Below are 18,665 nucleotides of genomic sequence, written 5' to 3'. Positions count from 1 at the left end.
AAGAACAGCCACGCACCAGGAGCTGAAGAGAAGCGATGAAGAGAAGCAAGCTGTGCTTTTCCTTGCAGGCAGAGGAGTGATGCAGCCCGTACGATTCAGTCCACAGGGAGGCTTCAGCACGCACTCCCCCGCTGGATACTTCCATGCGACAGACCTTACTGAAGAATAACACTTTGCGAGCTGTTCTATTGCTTCTGAAAGATCAGTAAAGAGCCAAGCCATCACAAAAAGCAGTTAGATGTCTTCTTATCACAGATCCTAGGAGAAATGATTACAGCCAACGCACAGATACCTGTTAAGCCGTTTCTTGTAGCTTCTTACTCACTCTTTTTTCTTGACGGGACACAGGCATAGAACAGGGAAAGGGAAGCTGAAGGGAGAATTTCATGTATAGGGACACTTCCACTCATCCAGAACTTCCTCCTCTCTCCCCGCACATAATCATTTACTCCCATGGTCTTATCTGCGTGTGATTCATGGGGTAGTCAAAGCTCCAAGTCCTAGATCCTCAACACAATAATCAGGGCAACATGATAGCTGAGAATACTTTGTGATTATGGGTCTCCTCACGGTCTGTACTGGGAAATGATTGCTTTAAAAAAAAAGGTTTTTTTTCTTTAAACCATCACCTCTTTTACTGTAGCTCTAAGTGGTGGCAGCTTGCCTGTCCAGCAGCCTGTCAGTAATACTGCCTCTGCTTTGACCTAATTGGACTGGAAATACGCCAGTCACACAATTCAGTTGTCACGAGGTAAAGCATTTTAAATCAAACTTTCTGGATCTGTTCAAGTATCAGCTTATCAGTTATTGCTCTCATACATTACAGTGTCACTGAATTTAAGGCATTACTTTTGTATTCCCCGGCAACTGTGTTATTTTGAAACCGTAACGAACAGCAAGGACAATAAATGAGCACGCTTTTCATTTATAAGCGCAGCCTAAGCTTTTCATTCCTTTAGCATTACTGTCCCTTTGGGGTAACTAACATTGTCCATTAGTTCAACTTTTTACTGCTAAGAGCATTTAAACCCTTCTCTTCCTTTCTTAGAGGCATGCCACCTGCAGACAAAAAATAAAAAAAATAATAAAAGAATATTTATGCACTTAGAGAACTGCACTTCTAAGTTACTGTAGATTTCAGACCAGAAGACGAGCACTCCTTGCTGCTCCCCTGATGATGGCAGAAAGCTAGAACAGCTATACTGATATTTAGACAAGGAGAGAACACAACACCTCCCACGGAGACTGCTCCTCACTTTACCCAAGCACTCTGCAGCGGTCAGTCTTTTTTCTTCAGCTAACATTCCACCCTGAGCCACTTTTTAAATGCAACAAGACACGTCTGAGTGGAACTTTCCATTTACCATCACACGTAAGAACCATCAGTCACAGAAATCCCCCCCAAACTTTAAATTCAAAGCAGTACAAAGCACATCAATGCTCTGATTCTGCAGGGACTACTCTAAGAGTAGCACGTGCACCTGTTCAGCGCTAACAACCTGCCTGCACTGCTCTGAAGTCCTGCCCCAGTTCCAAGACAGCTGCTCACGATACAGCGAAACTGGTGGGGAAGGTGGGGAGGGGGCCAGAACACATGGGGGTGATCGTGCTTGAAAAGCAGCTGACATTTAATTAGCTCTTTTCTTTGCCTTTAGGAATGCACTCTTAAAACAGAGGCAGCACAAACGTGAACAAACACAGAAAGCAGAAGGTAGAGCTGAAATGAGTTCTGTGAAATCATCACGTCCAGTTTGAATATTAAAAATACCAGAACAAGAGGTGGAATAACAGAGGGACAACACGCACTGGGTGGGTAGCCCAGGAGATGCTGATTCTCTTAGCAAGTTCCTTACCTCGGCATAAGTGGGAAAAGCAAAGATACGCTGTTTGCTTCATGGAAGGAAAACAAACAACTCACAGAAGTTTTGCACACAGAACAAAGAGTTAATTCAGAAGAAAACCAAACCCAGACCACAGAATTCAAAGCCAAAGCAGAATATTCCGATCCACTGGAAGTTACCATATTCAAAATACAATGCACAGGCTTGAAACACAGCATGCATTCAACAAGTTGCACAGGGAATTCCATGCAGGACTTGAGATCTGCAGGTTTGTCTCAGGTGTAAGTACTACATGTAAGGAAATAGCATGTTTCTTATAGGTTATGAAAGAGTAATGCTTGTTACGTGAAAGCTAGGACTGCGCTCATCTTCTGCTTGCTGACTGCAGCTCCAGCACCAGGAGGCAACATGATCCCTGGCAGCAAACCTGTTTCCAGAGGAGGTCACAGGAGAAAGCTGTGAGCACAACGGATTAACACATTTTTCAAGGACATCCATCTCCTCCTCCTTCTCACATTCTCCTTACCTCCACCCAAATCTCTGCTGCTTTGTTTCACATTTTTTCCCCCTCAAGAAAGAGATGGTTTCTCAGCTACTGCAAGGAGTACATGTTTCCCACAGGCAGCCACACTGAAGGAAAATTATGCAGGAACTCTAACATCTAATTCACCTAATTTTGTTACTATTCTATTTTAGGTTATATGATAAAACCTTACCTGCACACCCACAAAAGAGCACAGAGAGGGAAAGAGGTGGTAGCACAGAGGACAAATACTACCCTGCCAGGCTACTCCTAGGCCTGGCTGGAGTCATCAGCTCCATCAAAGGCCCAGCTCTGAAGCCCAGAGGAACAGAGGAGCACAGTGGTAGGCAGGAACCCAAATTAAGGGCACCAAGGAAGGGACACCCTGTCTGGCTGCCTGCCAGGGCTTTCCCAGGAGAACCTCAGCCCCCACTGTCCAGATATGAGACCTACCAAGTAGGGTCACAGAGCAGCTCTTTGGATCACCCTTTGGAATAAGGGAGGTTGCTTCCTAGAGATGTGGGACACTTTACCAGCTGTAGAGGAAGAGCATTTTGAAACTGCACAGTCTAAATTAAAACAGGCAGAACTCAGTTCAATTAAGACCTACTACAAAACCCTACACTATTACAGAATGAGGTAGCAACATCCTTATGGAGTCAGAACTGAACTAGCACACAGGTTGAAAACAACTAGGGTAATTGCTGGTCTTTTTTCGTTGTTTTTTAAGATAAAGCACGCAGTTATGGCAAGTAGCTCATGATATTTCAGATTCAAAGCACATCACAAGACTCAATACTAACCCAGACCAAACTCCCAGATAAACACTTGGCTATTAAAAGCAAAGATGAACTTATCCATATACCACCATGCTGTTAAAGACATCTTTATTTCACTCCCAGTTGTGGTTCAAGCAGGTCATCCAAAGGAGTTCTACAGACCTGTCATTAAGACAGAAGTAGTATTTGGAAACGTTGTTGTTTTTAAATGAACCAGAATGCTAGCTTATGACAACACGTTAACGTTTGCTTTCTAAACACAGCAACAGTGTGCATTTCAACTCCTAGGCAAGACTGCAAAAAGGTTCTAGCAAGTCTCTTCCAAGGTAGCGAAGTTTTCAGCAGTTCGGTGCCTTTTCTCTCTCAGGCACTGGCACACGAGCTTTCCTCTGTAACCATGCAGCTGTGGCAACCTTTCCCTCACTGCTACCAGCAACGTGAAGACGTCCTCTGAACTGGACCCAACCCACGGATGTCACATGCAGACTGATACTGGATACGTTGAAGTGCCTCATCTACTTGAACGGTCTGCAATATGCCTTCGTGACCTATAATTCTTCTCAATATACAATGCAAAAAACACGCTATAGACCTCTCCCCCATTTTCCATATATTTCAGGAAATCAGTTATTTATAAGCACAAGTTATGGAACATTCACAGGTTGAAAAGCTTGTTTTCACACTGTATCACATACTGTTTCTAGGTTAAGACACACCAGCCATTACGAATGCTACAGCTGGCTGTGAAGGGATTTTGAACTACTTTCCAGCAGCCTTTTAAATCACCATCTATACATCTGAACATAAGAAGGATCAACCCCACAATATTATTGGTGCAAAAATTCTATACCACAAATACCAAATACTTTTCAAGGTGTATTTAAATCAGTGTTGTTTGCATTTCACACAAAAGCATGGGACTAATATTAAAGAAATTCTTCAGCCCCATATGTTGATTGATATTCACGTTATTATGAAGTAAATAAAAACCAAAGCATCTTTCTTTTTAAAAGAAATATATAAAAAACCTACTGAGTTGATAGGGTCTGCCTTTTTAGAGCAGTACCAATACAGAAGTCAGTTTCGCAGAGAAAAAAGAAATACAGCAAGAACCTCAAAGACACCTCCTAATCACGGCTGTACAGAGGAACCTCAAAGACCAGATATTCTCAGGTAGACGGGACTGTGCCTATTCACAAATTTCTTCAGTGTCCGAAATCTTTTCACCTGAGCTTTGCAGCCTTGGTGTGATACGTATTTAAAGTACTTACAATCTAAGCAAAAAGAAGAAAAAGTGATGTCAGTTATACTATTATACAAGTAAACAAAATCCTTCCACTTTTTAAATAACATGCAAACATCTAAGTTTTCAGTAACAAAAAATAATAAAATAACCCAAGGCACATTAGCAACATAACTGCAGTACTAAATAAACTATCCTCATATTACCCAGGGAAGATTCTACATTTATATAACTGTACGCTGTATCTTGCAGAAAACTGTATTACTCTTCAGATACGTTAAGTAAAACGTCAGGAGTAAAGAAATATTTTCTTATCACATTGGATAAGTAAAATAGAAACTTGCATCAACACCAATACACACAGAAGCTTCATTAGAGAAAATCAGGACTGGAAAAATTTTATCAGACATCTGGAAATAAAAGGTGGGAGACATCTAATAAAATTACTGAAAGCAAAAAAGGCTTGCAACACAAGAAATTCTTTTTATGAGTTATGGAAGGTAAATTGTAGAAAAGCTAACAAAAGGTCTAATCATCCAAAAGTCCAAACTCGTCTGTATGTTGTGCTCTCCAGACCATATTCTCATTCTCAACCTAGCTACTGCTTCTCAGCCTGATTTACCACTTAGTTTCAGCAGCATTTCAGAGAATGCTACCAAAGAGGTCACGATCTTCATCTTCCTACCAAACTGTGACTGTTTCCACTCAAGGCCTCCTTCCTAACTCGTTCCAGCACTACAACACTCACATGGTCCTTAGGGACCGTCTCCTGCTCAGTGTTTGCTGATACACTGCACAAACTGTAATCCAGCAAGCAAGCTTTTCACGGTCCTCACAATACCCATTCAGGAGCCTGTTGGCTATTTTTGAAATTGTGCTTTCAAGGTTATAAACAAGAGAATAAGTAGTATTGTGACTGCTCAACAAGGCCAAATAAAATGGAACCCTAAACCAGGATAAGACAAGTTACGCAAAGTATGTCTTACTGAGGAATACCCAACCATTTTAAACATTTTTCCCATGTTCAGCTTCAAAGACCATAGTCAATCCTAGATGAATGGATCTGCATTTCTTACAGGGAGTAGACCAGCTGCCTGTCTCATTCAGGCTAGAGCTAGACATTATTTCTATCCTACCTAGTGAAAAAGGAAAGAACATTTAGTATTACCTTTTCCTAGTAAGACTCCAGCCACCAGAGCTTTTTCATACGTAAGGCTTTCGTTTTCCTGCCAATTCCTTTTCGCTAAGTAGCGGCTAAAATGGAAGGCAGGCCACCAGTCCTTTCTGGAGTTCCACTCTTCCTTGATCCAGTCAAGATGCTTCTCAGAACTAAAAAAGGTAAAACAAATTATAGAAAAACTTAAATTGGGATGAAATGGTGAATACGAGGCACTGAATTTTATACTCAGCTTGCTACAAGTCTCAGCAATTGCTAACAGACTGACCTTACACTGCAGACTGAAGTATTAATTTTAAACAGAAATGCCTTTTTTTTTTTTTATTAAAGTCCTTGGCAACACTAGTGAGGCAGGAGGTAAACTCTAATAGCCTTACTGAAAGTTGGCAGTAACACAGATTATGGTGTGAAATGAAGCAAGAGCTTGACTCATATGACAGTTTGTCAATAGTAATAAGACATTTGATTCATGTCAACAAATTAGTAGTATGAACAGGTTTGTTTTTAAAAAAGGTTTGTGTTACCCTAGGCATACTCAAAGACTAACTTATCCTAAATACTTATCTTACCTCAGTCCCAAATACTTATCTTACCTCATTAACTCACATAACAAAGACCTTAGACCAAGCATTTCAGAAATGGAAACAACCTATAACAAGAAAGTGATATTCCCCTAATATGACCAAGATGTCCTGTATATTTCAAGATACTCTGAAGTTGTGTCTTCAAATATAAAAATGCAGGAAAAGTTCAAGTATTATGCCGTTTTGTTAACTGTATGCAACAACACTCCCAGCTTTAATCCATTAACTTCTGGACCTTAACAGCAGATGCTGTAGAAGTAGAAGAAGCAATGAATCAGAAAAATGGGTCAAATGCAGTACTGAACTAATGAATGTATGAATGAATATATGAACTATGAATATATATAAGACTTAAAAATAAAATCTTGTTTGTTGGGAAAAAAAAGTCTAGACATCAGAGGCCTTCTGGGCACGGATTGCCTGGAGATAGCTCCTTCTTAAATCAGAGTCCCTGTCTGACGGCATAGGCAATGACACATCAATCCCCAGGCTCAGCTTTTAAGAATACACTGGCTGCATTCTGTAACAGTTACCGTCATCACACAGCAAAGGAAAACACAACACACCAGTCTGTACACAATATACCATGCCCCTATTGCAGCTCAGCAATTCTCAAGCCAACTTCTAAAAATGTATGCGTAACAGAGCAGAAGACCAAACAAGTGTTTTTTTGTTTTTGGGGTTTTATTTATTTATTTATTTATTTTAACTCCTGGAAGAGTGAGAATAGCAATGGGCAGCAAAAGATATCGAAATGTTCGAACAGCTCCTTGTGCATAAGCACATAACCTGGTAAAAACCTTTGTCACATGATGACAATACTGGAAATTTGAGAATTTCCTTCTATAATTTCTTCTTTTCTCCCAGCAAAAGCATACTGAAGCCAAGCACTGCCACAGAATTCAGGTGAACTGACTCTTCCATTCACCAGCACGGAAGATGAAGGCTACAAAGGGGGACTTCATCAATTTTCCAGAGTGGAAGACCTCTAACTGACACGCAAATTCGGTTTTAGTATATTGTATCAGAGACACAACACTTACATTACAATTTGTTTCACCTGTCTTGCCAAACAACTCCATGCTTTTACGTTTTCCTTTGAGCCAGCATAATCCAAGGCTGCAAAAATTACTTCTAGCCCCAGTCGACGTTTTTTTCGTTTCTCTGGGAAGAGATTAGGCCAATTAATTAATTAGATTAGAACTCGTTAGTAAGCAACAACTGAAATACTGTTCTCCATCCAGCCTTCCCACATGTTGCCGCTTTCCCAATTACTGAGGGTTCCCCCATTATCTTCTGCCTTTTCCAAGAGAGAAAAGTTAAGGAAGACTTCCTGGGTCTAGAGCATAATTCATTAGAAAGATCCCCTCTCCCTACTCCCATCCTGCTCAAAAACTGCTGACTCAAGAGGCACACATAGGACTGCTCGCTTATCCCACACTGCCTTGCTTACAACAGTTGCTGCTGTTGTAATCAGAGCTTCCAGCTGGTGCTGCTGTTCAACATGTTCTTTCTATGGGAAGGGAACACAGTGCCCTGGAACACTTCAAGCCCTGAGATACCAAAACAAAGAAATTGGATTGATATGAATAAAACAGACATTTCACATCAGCAGCTAATGTACCAGAGGAGTTCTAAAAATGACCTATCACAGCAGGTAAATGTGGGGAAAGTTATCTTTATCGTTATAAATTCCGTCTTCAGAAATCAAGTTGTCCACAAGAGCTACAAGAACTTAGCAAACGTGTCATGCATGAACAGAAAAAGGGAGGTTTCAGCCAAGAGGGATTTTTTTCTTTCCAGAAAGAAACAAGAGAAGAGAACCATCTTGATTCCATGACATTTCACCAATCTGCCAACTAGCCGAAACATACCAGCTTGCAAGAAAATATGCAGCTTGGAATGCAATCAATGCATGGAAATTAGAAGAAAATTTTTAAAAAATGTAAGTTAGTCTCCAAATTAGAAGATGTTTCTACCAGCTTGAAAATAAAAACTCTGCTGAAGAGGATCAAGATTTTGTTCTTTGATTGGTAACGATAAACTAAGGCATAGATCCATCGCAATTCCTCCAGAAGAGAAATAAGAAACCTCATTGAGGAAATAGCGAGTCTGGCATTCAGACTAGTGTACCTCAAAAAATATGTATTTTTGAGATCCTGGCTGTGAGTTACAACACACTGCTTTGATCAGCCTTTAAACTTAGAAAGGCATTTGTTTACACAAGTTTGTAAGTGCCTGCTGACTCACGCATTAAAGTTTCCTATGATCAGAAAGTCAGGTTTGGGGTTTTTCTTTTAATAAACAGAACTACATTAATAAGTACAAAGAAGGCTGCAGAACAATTTCATAATATCATTCTAGATTAACATAAAGGAAAAGAGCAAATATATTTAAAGACTTACTTGATTTTTGGAGCATGATATTAAAGTCTATCATTAGTTCATGGGAGGGAACAATATCATGCAAGATCTGAAACCAAAAAAAACAGATACATTATTTCAATGTGAAAGCTTCTCAAGACTACTGCCTGATCAAGAGAAGCACTGACTTCAAAGTTTTGGGTGTCTTAGTTAGGAAAATTAAGCAATCTGGTACCCGAGTATCTTGATACCGAGAATGACTATCAAGGGCCATTTCGCACGTCTGTGACACTACACTAACACAATGGACGAAATACTTTGGTGACTGCTGAAAAACACTGCAATGAGAACAAACATGATATCCAGGAGCAACCCAAACACATACCCAGTGTCTCCTTCCTAGAAGGCAACATTATTTCCATCCTAGGCCAGTTCTAGCTCCCATCTACTGCTCTGTGCATTGGATCGTGTTTGCAGTATCCATCTGACCAGTTCTTGGATCTGTCACCATGTTGTAAGAGACTAGTGTTTCAAACTATTGCTAAAAACTGCTGTGGAGATGGAATTTTAAACATACAGGCTGCAGTTTAAAAGCCTAAACTTAATGAAGCTTTTCTTTGAAGTATTTGCCCTAATACTTGATGGCATTTTAGTGCCATCAAGTGGCAAAAGAGATTGAAAACCATTGTTGGAAAGTTAACAAGATCAATAAGCAAAGACAATGAAAGTGGGAATTTAAAAGCAACTCTGCAAAAGCTTAATGCAGCAAGGCCTTATCTGCCAGCCAGCAGAAGTGAACTTCTGCTGCAGCTTAAATGAACGACTAATTGAAAACAATGAACCTAACTGCTAGACAGGATCAATATGTGAAAAAACCAAACATCTAATAACTTCTTTAATATTGTAAAGATCAAACCACAACAAAAATCAATGCATGTTGTCTACAGGTACTTCCAGAGCCATGTAAACATGCACTCTGAGGTTGTTTCTGCCCTAAGGTACAGGATGCATCAATCATACAGGCAGAACAAAGACTTGAATGCAAAGACTGTAAGGGATACTGTTTGCTCCACCCATCAGCACCCCTCCCACTAAGTTTCCTCTAACCCTCTACTTCCCAAAAAAGAATAAAGTAAGGTAAATACTGTAACAGGAGGCAACTGAACTGAACTGTCAGACCACCGTGTAACACAAGTGACCACAGGCTGTATTCATTATATAATACATACCTTGAGTGCAGATACGAGAGATTTCTTTGATGCACCGTGCCTCTTTAGGAACTGATAGAAGTAAACATGAGCGTTGGGATTAGCCGGAAACTTTGAGTTGTAGGCATATTCACTTAATACTTCGCGAGCTTCCTGGTGGTCTCCATAGAACTCCAACAACTAAGAGAAGTTAAGTCTGTCATTAGTTTGCCACGTTATCAATCAAACTCTTACAACTAATTTTGGGCTGCCATAGAATTATGTGATAGCACAGTCTGTGTCTAACAGTGCAGCAGGTTAGATGTAACACCAGCATATTTTAGTTTTACTGGTTACTCTCTTATCACAGGTAACCAAAAATTCACACATGGAAGAAAAGGAGAAAAATTTTATATAGGAGAAAATTATATTAACACTTCTTTGATTGTTAAAGAATTACCATCACTGTTCACTGGAAAAAGACAGAGGCAGCCTGCCATGTCTTTGAAGAGAACTCAGTGACAGAGCTTGGCAGCTGTCAGCACCCAGTAAAATTCCAGAAGAAATGCTCAAAGAAGTCAGAGCTTATCTGCATTTAGAAAAAGTAAATCTTCTCAAAGTGATTTTAAGATTAACTTTATTTCTTAGTTACAACTTCTAAGAAGATATTTAAAAAACAGGACTGCGTGTTTGGCATCCAAGATCTAGCATAGCAAGAAAAACATTGCCCTGCCAAAAAGAGAACTTGCTTTCAGGAATTTAAACAAAGCAGCTGTGCTCCTATTTCTCTGCTAGCACCACGAACACAGAACACGCAAGTTGGGTGTCTTTCCTTTTCCCGGCAACGCAGAAATAAAGCCCTTTGTGTATTCTATGGAGGCTCCGCAGCCCTACCAGGAGCAAACACTCCAAATCAAAGCTAGTGAGGTACCGTGTACTACATGTTTTTTAACAAAACTTCACTGTCACTTGAAGGGATGAACCACACGGACTCCTGATGGCTCTTGAACAGGAGACGTTTACTGCCCTTTTTCACTACTACATCTACTTTCCTCGTAGCCCCACACGCCCGAATCTGTCATACAATTGGTTAGAGACCCTCAGACACGTGCCTTAAGCCAGCCAACAACTGGCCACTGCCCAAAGCTCATCTTTAACACTGTAGCCAAGTTACTTTATCTTAACCTTGCTCAGGTTTTTGTTTCTACTGCTTGTTTCCTCATTATCTCTAATTCAGGGATGTGTGAAACAGCGCAAAGCCACCTGCGAATTCCTTTCCCACACTCAATCACTCACACACATGAAACTGAACTGCAGACAGACATCTTAGTGTAAATTAGACAGGGAAACACAAAAGGAAGATGATCTGCAAAACATGCTCTTACATCCACATAGGATTTCACAAAGAGATCCCAGACTCCAGGTATTTTAATGATCTCCTTTAAGCCCATTGCCGCCTTCCGAAAGCAACTGTGCATTTCCCGTTCAACAGACGAGTCTTCAAGTCCATCCTGCTCTAGGAAAACAGGAAAGAATGCCAGAGTTAACTTTGCTAATCAAGAGAGTTCTTGAAGTGTTGTACCTACAAGACAAACACATTTTGCTAAGCAAGGACTCCAATCAAAGTTTTAAGAAAAAAGGACTCAGTTCCACCAGTATTGAAATAAGAATTTTTCATTGCTCTTCATCTCAATTTACAATCGATTTGTGGGGCATAATGGGCAGTGTCCCAAGACAAGAATGCTACCAGCCTGAAGACTTTAAACCAACAATACTTAGTTTCAGAGAAATAAGCAGAGACACAGCCAGACAGCCAAACAGGTATATGCAGTATTAGGTGCCACATACAAGTAGCAACCTACATATCCTCACCTTTAGAAAAAGGGAAAACTCAAATACAAGTTTCGGGAGCTTTTGTCAGCACTCAAAATTCTAGCAGCAGTAAAGTACTTATGCATGGATGAAGTCACTGCTATAGGTGAATACACTCCTTTGATGATTCTTTTAGGTGATGTTGGCTGGATATAAGAACTGTGATTCACGGTGAAAGCATTGCTTTGTTTCAGAACAGCATTTCAGGACACTAGAAAAGCGCACGTTAGTGTTCTGTTTTGGCACCACCAGTGTTGCTGATACAGAATTACAATCCACACCCTCAACTTTTGAAGTCTAGCATTTCACCTTGGTGCCTTCATATGTAGACACAGGCAGAAGAGCAGCCCACATGGAAATGCTGTTGCTGCAAACACCAGAACAAGTAAGTTGAAGTTCGCAGCTCAATACAAAAGCTGTACTAGGACTTACCATACTCTAAGAGGATATTCTTCTGCTTAGACCAGCTATAGTAGTCCAGCAGTCCCCTGTAAGCCTGAACCAGTTTCATCTCTTTATCCTGAGCAGTTGTTTGTTCTCCAAACCTCCAGCTTTCTGCCAGGGACAGGTTTTGGTAGGCTTCATCTATTAGTCCGTTACAAAGGAGATGGAAGGCATGCTCTAAACAAACCTGCAATTCAAACAGTCCATACCACAGTGTTTCACGACAAAAATGGAGAGAACCTCAGCTATACAGCAAAGGTCTACACAGATGTGCAGGGCAAGAACAGAGACTCATTACTGATGTCCATGTAAAATATTGCAAAAACGGTAAAACATTTTAATTAGAAGCACATTTTACACATTATTTTTCAAACGGTATCTTTACAAGGAACTTTGGAGAAAAATGCAAGAATGGGAGAATATGGGTGTCACTGGGGGACAGGGAGATGCAACAAGCACCTAAGTAATTTTTCCTGTCAGAAGACGCTGGAGAAAGATTATTAATCAAAAGCATATCTAACATACAAAGACGTATCCCTGGGAAGGAAAATGGCTTAAGCTCTTGAAATCTGTGTGGCAGAAAGTCATCAGTCAGGTGGTAAACATTCAGCAGTACTTACCAAGGCAGCAAAAAGCAGCTGTCTCAAAAACCTGCTTGCCATTAACAAGTGCTCTGCCTATTTTAGAAGGCCTAGAAATGACCTGAGGAAAAGCAGTTGGGTTATACTTGGTAGCTTATTCAGTTTGTTACCCAACTGCAGAATACCTAGAAGAGGGATGTTCTAGCACCCTATCATGTTGATAAGGCACTAAATAAAAGTCTGAGCCTTCAGTTAGCTCCACTAAACTCTTGTACAGAACTTTTGTTGGAGGCCTTGAACAAATACAACAGAATGAAAGAGAGAAGCATTGACACAAATGAGAAACAGTCAAGGAAACCAAAACAACAGGAGTTTGAACACGCCATCATAGGAAAAGAACTACAGCTGGGTGACAGAGAGGCCCACAGAATAATGCTTACTGTTTTATATACAGATTAGCTGCTTGGAAAGTGAGCAGATATTGATGGCAAAAATTAACTACAACTGTGGTCAGGACCACAGTGGCCAAATTAAGGACCGGACACAAGATTTCACAGGTGTTGATGTGTAATTAGATGTTAACAGGGCATGCGTGAAAATGAATTCAACAGTTTTAAATTAAGAATAACTGAAGAATCTAGGCACTGCTGAAGACTGACATATGTACCTATGATCAAATACATTGATCAAATGAGAAGTGATCAGGTATAGAATAGCCCTTGAAATATCATGCAACTGGTAACTCAAATGTACTATCTTTCTTGACACTATTGTCAATAACATTTCGAGAGAGAGAGCGAGCTTTCAGAGATAGCAATACTGAAGTAAACATTCAGGTAAATGTGTGGAAAATCATCAAGGTTGCATTAAGTACACTTACCTTCAAATACCTTTTTACTCCTAAAGTTTTCATCTGTTCTATGAAAGAGTTGAACTCTCCTATGCTGCTATGTGAATGGTTGCACAAAATTTCTGTTCCTATTCTCCAAATAATCTGGGGAAAAAGATTCAAAACTAACCTTAGTATAAAAATGGGATCAGTCATCATATATATATATATATATAATCTCAAACTTGTAGCAACTGTAGCATATGCATAAAATGTACATTTGAATTGCAAATAAACGATGAGTACTAAGTGTTGTCTACTGCTATTGTTACTTACATATTAATCTAGTGTTGTTTTTATTTTAACCGATGTTCCATGGGTGCTTCGCAATTACTCATTATAAATACAGTACTTCAGCAAAGCTTATGAAAACTGTATCTGTCAGAAGGTTTCCCCTCCTCTTACTAAAAAGAGTATGATACAAAGGTGTTAGAGAAAACAGAAGTTTTCAATGTGTTCCCACAGAGATGTAAGGTACACAATTCTTCGGACTTATCAATACAGATTATTTCCAGTTAGATGTAGCTTTCCCATGTACATGCACTTGTTTTCAAGGTCTGCATACGGAACGTAAACAAATCAAAATAGTTTATTTATCAACTCTGTTCGATCCCCTTCCTCCTGCTTCTATCTCAATATCTGGTTGAGTTATGAAAGCACTGAAAGAGGTAACAAAGACCTCAATGAGACGCTAACTTTCAAATAGATTCTGATTGATGGTATGCCAGTTGAAAACATATTTACTATTTTTCCATTTTAGAAAACTACATGAAGAATGCTTTTCATAGATACGTTACCAATGGAACTAACTTAGACTATGTCAAGTTTTCATCTCTTGTGCCACTGACCTATGTAAATAATAATAGTTAAAGAAAAAAAAGAAAACCAAACCCCCGCAACACAGAAACAAACCAAACAACAGTAAGAAAAAAACACATCAGCCTACAAGACCAGAGAACTTTTCAGGAGCACTGAGCACTTTGTCAGGAAAAAAAACACATCAGAGAGCACAGTAGATTCTCAGCATCCCTGAAAGTGAGATCTCAACAAAATCCAAGCTAGATTGGTTAAAACTGCAGAACTGTGCACTGGTTAAATGCACAAAGGCATACTTGTGCCAATGATGAGGTCTGGTGTGCTTTCTGCAGTCTGCCATCCAACAGTTTCTACATCAGCACCTACACAGCGGCTCAGATGTTTTTGGAAGCTTCGATGCCTCTATTTTTTATTTATTTATTTTTACAGGAACTAATTTAACTTATGGACATTTTTTAACTTATGAACATTACCTAACTTTTCAGGTCTTGCCTTGTTTTTATTTAAACTTATGATTAGCTTGCTAAGACAAATGATGGTCCTGAAGATGACAGATGCTTCTTGCAAGTATTTTTTTTCAACTGCAAAAGAACTCTGATAAGGGACACGGGCTTACCTCTGACGGACCCATGTATTCTATAGAATAGTCTTTCTCTAGTGACTCAATGTAGAAGGTCAGAAACTCTGCAGCTCTTCTCCACTGCTTCTGTAGTATGGCATCCTGAACGTAACTTAAACACACTTCCTTGCTCTTCTTGAAGCTTAATTTGTGTTCATGGGAAGATGCTAAATAAATCAAAACACAAAGTGAATCAAACCCACTATTAGTCTTTACTCAAACATACCTGCTATTTTAGCTCTCTCTCTTAGATGATCTCTCTCAGACACTACAGAGAGTCATCTTAAGCTACATGGTCTTGATGTTAAACACACCTATTTTCTGCAGTAGTGAAAGAGAATATGGCAACAGCTGGAAATATGAAACTATTTATTCCACATGCAGCATACAGCTGAAGGCATTTGAAACAGCAAAGCACCAACATCACATATTACTGCCCCACCAGAATTAGAAGACCATAGTGCTTTGATAACTTCACAGTATGTTTTGTTATATTTTGGGACCTCTCTCTCTTCAGAGACTTATTGTCAGCTGAGCTTATGGCTCCAGCGTGCTGATGACTCATATGCACACATACAAACAGGCCATTCCAGGACCAATGGTTAAATAATCCCCGCTATAAACACAAATACACGTAGAGAATTATTCTCTCAAGTACAACCATGGAAGGAGACCACTTACTCTGTTTATATGGAGACTGCTTCAAATTCTGTTATGGCACAAAACTGAATTCTTGTTCCCACATTTGTTTAAAGCTCACAGCTGTGTAATAGCTGCACACTGCAGTCTAACACACCCCCACAACAAAACCCATGCCACAAGAGCCTTCTTCATCAAACCAACTCCCTACCTGAATGCTGTAGGAGAAGGAATAACTCAAATACTGGCTCAAAGCACTTTTAATACAGCGCGTTCTACAAAAGTACCTCTAATTAACCTACAGTATTGTATGGTAACGCCTTCATGCTTATTTCTAACTTCACGGGTTCTAAATCCTTTGAAAATAAAAGCCATAAAGAACACCCGTGGCTCAGAGGCTGCCAGCAACCCGCAGCGCCCCAGCGAAGGAGGTTAGGGGGGCTGGGGCGGCACACGACGGGCCGCAGCGGGAGGACGGGGGGCGGCGCAGGCCGGGGCGGGAGAGCGGCGGCCCGGCCCTTACCGGCTCGGTAGAAGTGCTGCGGCAGGCAGGGCAGGTGCAGCGACGGCAGCAGGGCCCTGCCCGCGTCGGCCACCAAGCCGTCCATGGCGCCACGGCCCCTACAGCTGGCACTGCCTCAGGGCGGCCGCCATCTTTGACCCTGGCAGGGGAGGGGCGGCACTGGCCCCGGCTAGTAGCCCCGGCTAGTGGCTCCGGCTCGTTCTAGCCGGCCCAGCCAAGCACAGCTGCTGCATAAGAGGTACAGCCCTGAGCGCTCGGTGTCCCAGCCACCACCCCCCCGCCATCGCTAGCAGCTCTCGGCTGACAGAGGGGCTCCCAGAGCGCCTAGGCCAGCGGCATAACCCTCCGAGGCGGCGCGTGCGCCCTGAAGGCGGCAGCGTCACCGCCATGATGCGGGCGCCCAGCAGCACCGTCGCCATGACGGGGCCGCCCCGGGCGCCTGCGCAGTGAAATGGCTGCCAGCAACGGGACGCACATGGGGTCGGCCCGAACCCGGGACATCCCAAAACACGGGGTGTTTAAAGTCCGCGTTTGGTTCTCCAAGCGAGTCCCGTCCAACCCCCATCCCCACCCCTGCCTGCCTGCTCTCCCTGAAAACTCAGCCACGTGAGGATGAGTAAATAATAAAGTAAATAATAAGCTGGCTCAGTTTAAAGGTTCACCTCACCCAGTATCCTGGTTCGGCTGTAATCAGTAACAGATGGCAAGAGGAAAAATACAAGGCAGAGCAGCCGCCTGTGGTGTCTAAAGATTTAACCTCAGTGTCATATCTTAATACCACGTTTAATAAATGTGGGAGGCTACAGAAGTGTCCCTTTACCGCTTTTTTTAAAGCTGTGTTCTTCCTGTTTTTGACAACAATTTCAGTTCATAAGTATTCTGCTTTATTTGTTGATAGCTAACTTGACCATAAACTGTCTTTGTTCTGTAGCGCCACTTCTTAACCACCGTCATCTTCTTTGTCTATCCTTTATAATTTGCCCTTCCTATCCGTGTCTCACTGATCACTGGTTTTAATAAAGTCTGGCATTACATCCTATTACACTACACCAATTTGCCTTACATTAGTACCCTAATTTCACTATCCAGCTTGCCCCCAATTTATTTCTCAGATTTGCATAGAAACACGTTTATATTTGGCTTGTTATTTTTTATCTTCTTTTGTCACTCATGACTCTTTGCTGATTGTTATGTGAACATTGCCTATTGATCTTGTTAATAAGTATTAGTTACTAGTTTGATAGATACCTTTGTGCAGGAAAATTGCTCTGCAAATGTAGACACACATAAAACTTTACATTCCCCATACTTAACAGAACACTCATACTGGAATACATGCATTTTGGGGTTGAAGGCTGAAGCAAATTTTACCAGAAATACCTAAAATGAAGTGAAGTATTTCTCTTTTATGTCATGCATTGGGGAAAGCTGTAGGTACCTTGTTACCATGAAATACTTGAAGTTGTAGGAAATGCTACAGTGATTAGACTCATGTATACATACTGACTGCAAGCTACTAATTATTGCACAATAAAGGCAATGACTTATGCAAGAAGTATGTGATCTTGTTTCTTTTCACATCTCCCTTTCTTGCCCTTGTCTTTATGACTACAGACACCGTTACCTTTATCTTGGTCTTTTAATAAAGATAAGCTTGATAACCTTTACTGACACCTAATTATCGAACAGCTCTGTCTTCACAAGCAAGTGGACCAAAAGACCAGGCTGAGCATTATGTCAAGAAAAAAATAAAAGAAAAAGGAAAACAACGTTAATGTCAAGGGAAAAATCACTTGTCTTTCATTCTTCTGGTTGTTGTAAAGCATAACTTATATACTTATTCCATATTGAGTAGTGTTTTACTGTCTTATAATTTTGCCATGTTTGTATTCCGTTGTTCTTTGGTAAAACTTACGTTTGTATTTTTTATGGTTATGTTAGGAGTTAAGCATTCTTATGAAGTATTTTTCAAGAGAAGTACAGCTAACAACTCAGGCTGGTTGCAAGTTGTGATAAAATTGAAATCCAAGCTTCACAAGTTAGGCTTTCTTTGAGCTTTCATCAGGCAGTACTAGCAATGACAAATAGGTACCATCTCTTTTGCAGAATGTGGAATTCAAAAATTTCAAACACAATTCAAAATTCAAAAATGTCAACAAAATGTCAAACACAATTCGAAAGCTTTTTTATAAGGTGATTAAAATACTAAATTGCTGTAGATGGAGGGTGAAAATAGAATGGTTATGTTTTTCTCAGAGATGATGTAGCATCATCTAACTAAGCCTGGCATCATGTAGCTAAGCATCATTTAACTCAGCTTAGATCTCAGATCCCTAACGGTGAGGCTGTAGAAATGAGTGTGTGTAAACTAAAAATCAATAATTGTGATGATATGGTAAAAACATGAGCAGTATCTCTAATGCAATGAGCAGTGGTGATTGCAAACTCTTGTGATGGGAGCTGGCAATAAGTGCAACAGTACAATCAACTGCTTCTTTAGCAGTTGCAGAACAAACCCCCAGTAGCTAATGTTAAGTGTGCTTGCAGATACATCATTAGAAGGGGCTCTTATAAACAAGGAAAGC

General features: G+C 40.6%; 1 protein-coding gene across 2 annotated transcripts; it reads right to left on the bottom strand.

Moving 5' to 3' along the window:
• Nucleotides 1-4,093: 4,093 nt before the first annotated feature.
• Nucleotides 4,094-16,507, bottom strand: TAF1A (TATA-box binding protein associated factor, RNA polymerase I subunit A). Of its 2 annotated transcripts, none has more exons than XM_083831983.1 (10): nt 16,081-16,507; nt 14,916-15,085; nt 13,475-13,588; nt 12,002-12,200; nt 11,083-11,213; nt 9,740-9,898; nt 8,553-8,619; nt 7,191-7,311; nt 5,555-5,715; nt 4,094-4,417 (listed from the first exon to the last, which is right to left on the bottom strand). In XM_083831983.1, the coding sequence occupies exons 1-10, from the start codon at nt 16,163-16,165 to the stop codon at nt 4,296-4,298; spliced, it is 1,329 nt and encodes a 442-aa protein (XP_083688109.1). In that variant the 5' UTR covers nt 16,166-16,507; the 3' UTR covers nt 4,094-4,295. The 2 variants fall into 2 exon arrangements, with proteins under 2 accessions (XP_083688109.1, XP_083688110.1); XM_083831984.1 differs by lacking the exon at nt 16,081-16,507 and adding an exon at nt 15,769-15,983.
• Between the last annotated feature and the right edge of the window lie 2,158 nt (nt 16,508-18,665).

The sequence above is a fragment of the Anser anser genome, assembly GCF_964211835.1.
Source record: "Anser anser genome assembly, chromosome: 3".
Classification (NCBI taxonomy): domain Eukaryota; kingdom Metazoa; phylum Chordata; class Aves; order Anseriformes; family Anatidae; genus Anser; species Anser anser.
The sequence above is the reverse complement of the archived record's forward strand: the minus strand, read 5'-3'. Positions and strand labels throughout refer to the sequence as shown.